Source organism: Solanum dulcamara, chromosome 4 (assembly GCF_947179165.1).
Source record: "Solanum dulcamara chromosome 4, daSolDulc1.2, whole genome shotgun sequence".
Classification (NCBI taxonomy): domain Eukaryota; kingdom Viridiplantae; phylum Streptophyta; class Magnoliopsida; order Solanales; family Solanaceae; genus Solanum; species Solanum dulcamara.
The window spans coordinates 30,936,034-30,945,613 of NC_077240.1; the positions used below are offsets into that span (position 1 = coordinate 30,936,034).

At 33.1% G+C, this 9,580-nt stretch overlaps 1 protein-coding gene across 1 annotated transcript; it reads right to left on the reverse strand.

Annotated features, from left to right (window-relative positions):
- Positions 1 to 6,014: 6,014 nt before the first annotated feature.
- Positions 6,015 to 8,396, reverse strand: LOC129887244 (acyl carrier protein 1, chloroplastic-like). The gene is made up of 4 exons (XM_055962263.1): positions 8,168 to 8,396; positions 7,234 to 7,329; positions 6,888 to 7,010; positions 6,015 to 6,369 (listed from the first exon to the last, which is right to left on the reverse strand). The coding sequence occupies exons 1-4, from the start codon at positions 8,231 to 8,233 to the stop codon at positions 6,244 to 6,246; spliced, it is 411 nt and encodes a 136-aa protein (XP_055818238.1). The 5' UTR covers positions 8,234 to 8,396; the 3' UTR covers positions 6,015 to 6,243.
- Between the last annotated feature and the right edge of the window lie 1,184 nt (positions 8,397 to 9,580).

Sequence of the window (9,580 nt, forward strand, 5' to 3'; positions counted from 1 at the left end):
TAGCAAATAGAGGAGTTACCTTAGTAACACATACCGGAAGCTATAAGATAACTAATACAGGAGAATTACACAATGTCCTGTTTATGCCTGATTTTTAGTATAATCTTTTGTTAATATCTAAATGAACTAAGGAGTTTTATTGTTTTGTATCATTCTATCCTGGATTCTTCTTGATCCAGGACCTTTCAACTGGGAAGTTGAAGGGTATTGGTAGGGAACATGATGGTCTCTACTTGCTAGTTTCACCAGATTCATAAAAGGTTGGGAGTGCACAGTGTGTAGATACATAAGGCTTCACAGCTCATGATGATAAAATGGATATCTGTTGTGGCATAGAAGACTGGCTCATGCTTCAACAAAATCAATAAAAGATGTCTTTGGTTATGCATTAGATGATTGAAAATCAGTTTTGGACACATGTGAAATATGTCACTAACTAGACATACTAGACTTCCATTTTCAAGTAATGATACCAGAACAACTAGAACTTTTGCTTTATTGCATTTGGATGTATGGGGTCCATATAATACCCAAACACTTGATGGAAACAAGTTCTTTTTGACAATTGTTGATGATTTTTCAAGAATTACTTGGATTTATCTGTTAAAATTCAAGTGTGATATGTTGGTGATTCTTAAGCAGTTTTTTAGAATGGACCTTAGACTATTTCAAACTTCAATTCAAGGTATTAAAATAGACAATGGTGGGGAATTTGTAAGGAAACAAATGGAGGATCTTCTTAAAGATTTAGACATTATGCATTACAAATTCTGTGCCTACACTCCTCAGCAGAATGGTATTATGGTATTGCTGAGAGAAAACACCAGCACTGCAAATGGTATTGCTGAGAGAAAACACAGGCACTTGTTAGAGGTGGCAAGAGCACTCAGATTTCAAGGAGGGATCCCAATCAGGTTCTGGGGTCACTGTATTCTTGCTGTTGTATATATCTTCAACAGACTACCATCTCAAGTGCTGGGAGGTAAGTTTCCTTATGAGGTTTTCTTTCACAAAAAAACCTTGTCTAAAGCATTTGAGAACTTAAGTTGTTTGTGTTTTGCTAGAGTTGGTAAATTTGCACTCAGAACAGTGCAAACAGTATTCACGGCGCATTCTAGTGTCACTAAAGGCTATATTTTATTTGATCTACACAAACAAAGGTTTTTTATTAACAGAGATTTCATTTTTCATGAACATAAATTTCCTTTCAAAGTCTCCCTTCCACCTGATAACGTCACTTCTCCTTCTAATGTTTTTGATGTGCTTGATTATCCTGATGAGACTATTGATTCCATCCCTTCTACTCCTATTTCCACTGACCATATAGAGGTGTATCCCATTATCACACCTATTCCTCCTGACCCCTCACCTATAGTTCCTTTTTCTACACAACCTATCATTCCACCTTTAGCTCTTCCACTTAGAAGATTTGCCAGAAGGTCTAACTAACCACTTTGATTATCTGATTATGTCACTCCAACATCCTCTATTTTTCCTCTTTATCCTATTTCCAACTCTGTATCATATTCCAACCTATCTTTTTCTTATCAACATCACCTAGGTGTTTTTTTAGCCTACCTCCTATCAGGAAGCTATTACTGGCTTTAGATGGATTGAGGTAATGCAAGCTGAAATTAAGGCTCTCTAAGATAATTATACCTGGGATCTAGTTCCTCTACCTCCTGAAAAGATTTCTATTGGTTGTAGATGGGTGCAAAAGGTTATGTTTAAAGTCCAATGGTGATATAGAAAGGTTCAAAGCAAGCCTAATAGCTAAAGGGTACATTCAGAGGGAAGGACTGGGTTTTCATGAGACATTCTCTCCTGTGGTAAAGATAATAAATATGAGAACTGTCTTATCCTTGGCTGCTCAGTTCAATTGGCATGTCCACCAATTGGATCTTTATAATGCATTTATGCAAGGTGATCTTGATGATGAGGTATACATGCATTTACCTGAGGGGTTTCCAAGTCAGGGGAAGTCTAGGCTTGTATGCAGACTTGTGAAATACCTCTATGGACTTAAACAAGCAAGTAGACGATGGAATTTAAAGTTGTATGAAACATTGGTGCATTCAGATTTTGTTCAAAGTAGTTTGGATCATTCCTTATTCATTAAGAAGCAAAGATTAGATATTGTAGTCACTCTGGTCTATGTAGATGGCATGTTAGTAACAGGATGTAACATGGAACTCATTGAACACAACAAAGATGATCTACACAAAGCCTTTAAGATCAAAGACATTGGTGATATTAAGTTTTTTCTTGGGATGGAATTCAGCAAATCAAACGGAGTAATTCTAGTCAATCAGAGGAAATATGCACTAGAGATCATTTCAAAGTTGGGACTAGGGAGTGCAAAACCATCCTGAACACCACTTGAGGCAAACGTGAAACTGACAACTCATGAATTAGATGATATAGTAGGAAAATCAGATGATGAGTTTATTAAAAACAAAGAGCAGTACCAGAGTTTGATAGGGAAAATATTGTATTTAACATTGACAAGGCCAGATATATCCTTCTCTATTCAGATAATTAGTCAGTTTTTACAACAACCAAAAAGGTCAAACTGGGAGGCAGCACTGAGAATAGTGAGATATGTAAAGAGAGAACCAGGTCTTGGGATACTATTGAGTAGCAACAAAGTAAATAAGTTGAATGTCTTTTGTGATGCAAATTGGGCATCATGCCCTAATACTAGAAGATCAGTTTCAGCCTTTTTGGTCAAGTATGGGGATTCCTTGATATCATGAAAATCAAAAAAGCAAAGTGTTGTTTCTAAAAGTTCAATAGAAGCTGAATATAGAAGTATGACTAATGCAGTATCAGAAGTAGTGTGGATTACAACATTGTTGAAGGAACTAGGAAGTGGGATCACAAAACCAGTGATGATTTTTAGAGATAGTAAAGCAACATTATAAATAGTAGCCAATCTTGTGTTTCATGAGAGAACAAAACACATAGAGATTGACTGCCATTTCATCAGATATAAGAAGGGCTAGTCAAGACAGAACATGTGAGCTTTAAAGAACAACTTGCAGAACAAAGGGACTACCTAGGCTGTAACATGAGTACTTAGAGGCAAACTAGGTGTGTTGAATGTATTTTTACCCACCAGCTTGAGGAGGAGTATTGAGAAAGGAATAACTTGAAGCTGTTAGTTAGTTACATAGCTGGCAAGTTGTTAATAATTAGTTACATAACTGCACTTGACCGAGTAGTTAGTTAGCTGAAGTTGATAGTTAGTTACAGATGAGGAAGGTAGTTAGTTCTTGGAATATTGAAGTGTATATATAGAGGGCATTGTAACAGTTCCTCCTTCTTCGAGTTTTCTGGAAATCAATACAATCTATTCTCTATCTGAATTCTCTTTTCTTCTTCTGATGAGCTGCTGAGAGAAGCATTGTTTAGCTTATATTTTATCATGTCATTTATATGTCATTCCTTTACCCACATTATTGCCCATAATATTTCTATTCATTGCAAGAAAGAATTTCTCACCTATAAATAATTGTGGTCTTACATTATATTGGGAACAAGAAAAGATAGAGAAAAAATATGAGAAGTTGATGAGAAGTTTTTTATTGTGTTTGTATTTTGAGGTTAGTGTAGTGAAAGAGAGAGTTGAGACGAAGAAAATATTTTTAAGTCTTCAACTAATTTACTGTACAAAAAAAGTAATTTTATATGTTGAATGAAGATGTTCTTGGACTCTTTAACTAATTCAAAGTTGTTTGAGTTGTACGACGTTGTAGGATTGTTGTATCCTGGAGGGGATAAGTCAAAAGTATTACTATTGGATCGGTGTAGAATATGCCGCAGTGGGCTTGAATCTTCTTAAAGAGAGCGAGATATCCCACCTCAACCTGAATATATTTTGTTACTTATTTTTATCATTTTATTTTCAACTATAATTTATTATAATTTGTGGTATATACACCAACAGTAACTTTGAAACCAAACTAAATTTTTCTCTAAAAATAAAGGGGTTCTCATTCGTTGTATTTCATTCCTAATAAGAAGTATTCTCTCTTTGTTGGTTCTATATATTTTTGATGATTGACAAAGTGACATAAAACATGTAATCAAAGTTGGTTGATGAAAAATGTTTCAATAGACTTCTATCTACACTAAGATTGCGCGTAGGGGTGTGTATCAATGGATTCAGTTCGATTTTAAATATTATCGGTTCGATTTATTGGTTTCTGTTTTTAAATTTACTAAACAGATAACCAAACTCATAAGATATTTGTTATCATTTTATCGATTTTTGGTCTTTAATGGTTCGATTTTCGATTTAACCAATAAAAAAATTCTTTCAAAATAAATATACGACATACGACTTCTCTAACAATTTTCGAAAATGTTGAACATTAATGAGAAAGGAAAAAGAGTTTCTTAAGGAAAGAATTCAAATGCTCATCAGATTTAACCCCAATTAGGATAAAATAATCTCCTAGTTGTTTGCTAGCGAAGTCGAATTTTTTGAGAAAGTGGGTATGGAGAAGAGGAGAAATCAGAAAAGAAAGAAGAAAATAAGTAAAAAAAAAGAGAGAAATCAAACTCACAACTCACAACACTAGCCGCTGCCTAACCCTTGCCGTCATAGTTGCAACTTGCATTTCGTATTCGTCGTTCTTAGTTCTTTAGGTTTTGAGTTTTGACTTTGTGATGAACCTAATACGGCAAAGCCTAAAGGATAAATACACTGTGAACTACGAAGTAGTGTGAACTGTGAATTGTGTAAGGTACTGATAGTATGATATAGTGATTATATATTTATATTAATATTTTTTGTTTGATATTTGTGTATGAGTAAATATTAAACTAGTAAATTATTGTAGTCTTAATGGGTTATCGGTTTACCCAATAATCCAATATTAAAAATCAATACCGAATTGATAACCCATTTTTTTTTTATAAAACCATTAAATAACCATTAACCCAATAACCCAATAGGAATAAACCAATAACACTTTTTTTGGTTCAATTTTTGCACACTCCTAATTGCGCATATAAAAATCACGTGCGATAAATTCAGTAATAGAGATTAAAGAGTTGGAGTTCGATTACAACACTAAAGATGCAATGAGTTTGAGTTGAAGGAGTCTAAAGAGGCCAGGAGTTTGACTTGAAGTAAAACTCTAAGTAATGAGAGTTCGAGTTGATGAGGAGTTTAAATTGAAAATTAACTCTCTAAAGAGTAGTATAAATAGGAGACTCATTCAGCTGTGGAAGTTGTACACTTATAGAATAAAAATGGCAATTGAAAAATTGACTTCGCAAGTGTTGTTAAAAAATTGAAGGAACACGCCAAAGAATTGAATTGTAATATTGATGTAATCTTAGTTCAGTGTGTTATAAACTGCATTTAGAGTGTTGTCTTTAAATTGGAATAATGTGAAGTCTTGGGAACACATACCTTGACAGTTTTGTGTTAAAGTTTAAAAATTAGAGTTAGTTCCTAGAATTGCAAGGTGTAATATGAATTTATAATTTGAAGTAGGTTCAACGATCTAGTTGATTGTTGATGTTTAAGAATTAGAGATAGTTTATAGAATTACAAGAGTTGTGATGCTCTACAAGATGCAGGTCATGAGGGTGTTTTCCACTTAAAAATATTGTGTTCTTTAGTTATTGGTCTCACTAGTTTGTTGAAACACGTTGGTAAGTTAATCCAGAGAATTTTGATCACGTGGAATAACACTTTTCTTTGTACCTTTTTCTTCTTGTTGCTGGATGGGAAGATCTTTGTTATCAACAGCAACGCTAACATCTTTTAGGGTTGTGTATTAACAAATGCCAGAAGACCGAAAAAGATTGCCCCGTACTTTTAAACTCACTTTATAACCAAAGATATTCCCACTCTTGGACCTACAAGACATTCCAATCGCCACTTTCCTTCCTTTTCAGTTTCTTTCGTTAATAATAATAATCAACATATCATATTATCACTTCCAACATATCATATTATCACTTCCTGTCAGCAGAACGGACCAGGCAAACATAGATACTACAAAAGGATGTTCTTAAATATGACCAGTCTTACAGAAAATGAAACAAACAAGCCATGAATGAGAGTTCCTCTCAGATGAAAGAAATCCTATTATCTAAGACAAAGCTCATTGGAACAATACTGCAATAGATATAATACCCATAAATCGATGACTAAATAGATAAACAAACTTTCAACCAAAACAAGACCTCCTCCTACCAAAGCTTCTACATCTCAACTCTCTCTTAACATTTCTTGGCAACGAGATCCTCAATCAAGTCAGCAGCATCTTGAACTGTTGCAATAGTCTGTGCATTCTCTTCTTCCACAGTGATTCCAAATGCTTCCTCAAGTCCCATGACAATCTCAACCTGAGCAGGCACGACAATTTCAATAACTAAATCACACAATTCAGAAATGATAAATCAGCTGCACTCCAAGCATTCTGAAGAAGGCTAAGTTTTCATGGAGGAATGAATTTTGGTTGCAGGAAGAGCATGAATAAACTATTGGAGGTTCAAATACTAGCTGAGAAAAGAAAACAAGCAGCTAAAGCTACCTTATTATAGCTTAGGATGTCTTAGTAGCAGAAAATAAGAACAAAGCTTGGCACTCTTGCATACTATGGTTTATAGCAGTATTTTGTCATATTTTAAGATGTTCAGGTCTATCATTTCTGAAAATCCTTGAAATGATTTACAAACGGCAGTAGCTAGTCACTGTTTCTAAATGAAAAGCACCAACTTTATATTTACATTCCTGCAATACCACATTATCAATAGAGTTCAAATTATAGGTGAACTCCATATAGAGACACTTGGGCCATTTTAACCAACAAAACATTGCAGGGCTTTTAGTACTGTAAAAGTTTGTTCTAAACTCAACATACCGTGTCAAGAGAATCAGCACCAAGTGCTGTAAATTTTGACTCTCCGTTGACCACAGAATCACCGGGAAGAGCCAGCTGTTTCTTCACAATTTCACACACTTTGTCAACTGTCTCTGGTTTAGCCTGCACATATACAATTCTTAATTGTGTAATAAATAGCATAGGGATAAGATCATTCACTGCCGAATCACTGATATATTAGAACAATTAAGCAAAAATAGCACCAAAACGGCCCAACTTAGCATGCATTACTTGTGATATAATGAGAAATGCTAATCTCCCTAAAAATAAAAGAATATTTGAACAGCCTGGATTGGAACTCTGACAAAAGGAAGCAGAAACATACTGCACAGTTAATGCTGAAGCGGCGAGTAGCTGGCTTCAATCTGAGGGAAGGGAAGCTTATTCCCTTAATAGAAATGGAGGAGGTCTTCAAAGATGCCTGCATAATTCAAGGGAACAAGCTCAATAAAGATATGACACATCCAATACAGAGGAAAAGAAAAAACAAATCGATAGATGATTGTATAAGCTAAATTATAAGAAATCACTCTCTAAATGAGGCAATAGGCATTTCCTTTCCTTGTGTGGTTCACAAACAGTTTGCTTAAGCAATTTTCATTACAATTCTGGTTTAATATTAACTTGATCAACCATACATATAATTAATTGAAAAAGACACTTTCAGACACATAAAAGAAGTTAAGAAGAACATAACTGTATTCTAATTCTCTCAATAAAATCATAAATAGATCTATTAGAAAGTTAATAGAAAAGAACAAGCAAAACTACAAGGTCCAGACTTTAAAAACCCATCTCTGTAAGGACAATGAAGACATTCATATATAAAACCTACAAAATCCAATCTTTTTTATCACCAAACGAATCTTTTAAACAAATTTTCATTACGTGACAATCGCTAAACATCACTGCTAAAACTGCTAAATCAAGACATTTAATCACCAAAATAAATTCCGGAAACAAATCGTTGGAAAGGCACATAACACCATTAGCAGGACAACAAGATCCGAAACATTTTAAGACCCATCATTCAGAAACTAGAAAAAAAAACTAATCTTTTTTCACACACAAGGATTTAGCAAAACTTATCAGCACACATATAATATCAAAAGATTGATCTGTACCATAGTAAACTAGAACAGATCAATAAAATCACAAAGATTAAGATATCAAACACAAAACACAAGATAAACAACAAAAGGGTCTAATTCTAAACCGAAAAAAGAGTAGATTTGAGCGTGAAAACCAAAAGAATAGACCTTGTTCTGCTTGAAGGAGGAGGAAAGGGAAGAGATGGCTAAGGAAGATCCAGTAATAGAAGCCATTGATGGGATCTAAAGAGAAATGGATCTGAGAGGAAGTGGCGGAGAACACTAAGAGAGCAAGGAGAAAAATGATGTATAAAAGGGTATAGAGGAGTGGTTCGCTTTTATAGACCCTTTTTTCATATTGGGTTTTCAGATGCATTGATGCACTACTTTGGTAGTATCGAAATTTTGGAGTATTTGGTTTAACTTGACAAGATACAATTGCTCATATTTTTTTTTTAAAAAAAAAATATTAAAAATTTCTTATTATTGTTTGGTTAAATTATTGAGAAAATTTCACAAATAGTTAATATTAGATCAAAATTTATAACAAGGAACAAATATGCTTGGTATATTGATACAAATGTATAATCTATAACAGATATCAACAAATATATTTGACACAAAAATATAATAAGTAACAGATGCACTAGAACAAAATTGATATAAATTTATAACCAGTTGCAGATACATTCAAATATATTGATACATAATGAATAATAAGAAACATATTCACTTCAATTACTTCTCTAAATTTATTCTGACGATGAATAAACTATAAAAATAATTAAAATACATTGATACAAATGTATAAGAGTGATCAGACACACTCAAATACATGAATATGCATAAACATGTGCTTTGATATCTTGAAAAATTCATCAAAGTTGCCTCAATTTTGCACCAACATCTCTCAAATTTGAGAAATGAACTCTCATGATATATTCAACCTTTCAAAAGAGCATTTAAATTTAGTAATAATTTCATAAGCCCGCAATTTAAATTTGAGCTTCAATTTTTTTCTCATGACTGTCAATGGAGTTTCGTAAATCATCATGAGTTAATGACGATGATACTTTATTGGATCAAATGAAAGAAAGCACAACGTCATTGAATTTAGAGAGAATTCATAAAACCATCCATTAAAAAATAGAGGAAGAAAATCATCCATGAAGAAGGAAGAATTTCGCAAATTTGGAGAGGAAGTAAGAAAAAGAAAAAGAAAAGGGAGATAACTGATAAGTATGCTAGAATTAAATCTAGAAATATGTTAATTGAAAAATACATTATTAAATATAAAAATAGCTATTAAATAGATAATGTATCTGTGAATTCTAATTTTAAAAAATTATAATTGTATATAGTAAATACATAACACATGTTTGCTTTACTATGTAATTTTTCCTAAATCATTTAAGATTATTACAACCCTTAGTTAGGGGTGTTCATGGGTCGGTTTGAATCGATTATTGATCAAAATCAAAATCAAACCAAGTTAATCGATTTTAAAATTATTAAAATCAATCCAAATAAAATAAAATATATATCCATCGGAGTGATTGTTATTGAGTTCGATTTGATTAG

Bases quoted from the DNA above. Each gene is read 5' to 3' on its own strand.
- LOC129887244 (XM_055962263.1), bottom strand. From the start codon at position 8,233: ATGGCTTCTATTACTGGATCTTCCTTAGCCATCTCTTCCCTTTCCTCC. The intron at 7,330-8,167 runs GTCTATTCTTTT...TGAATTATGCAG, and splicing joins CCTCCTTCAAGCAGAACAAG to GCATCTTTGAAGACCTCCTC. The intron at 7,011-7,233 runs GTATGTTTCTGC...GTATATGTGCAG, and splicing joins GCTTCAGCATTAACTGTGCA to GCTAAACCAGAGACAGTTGA.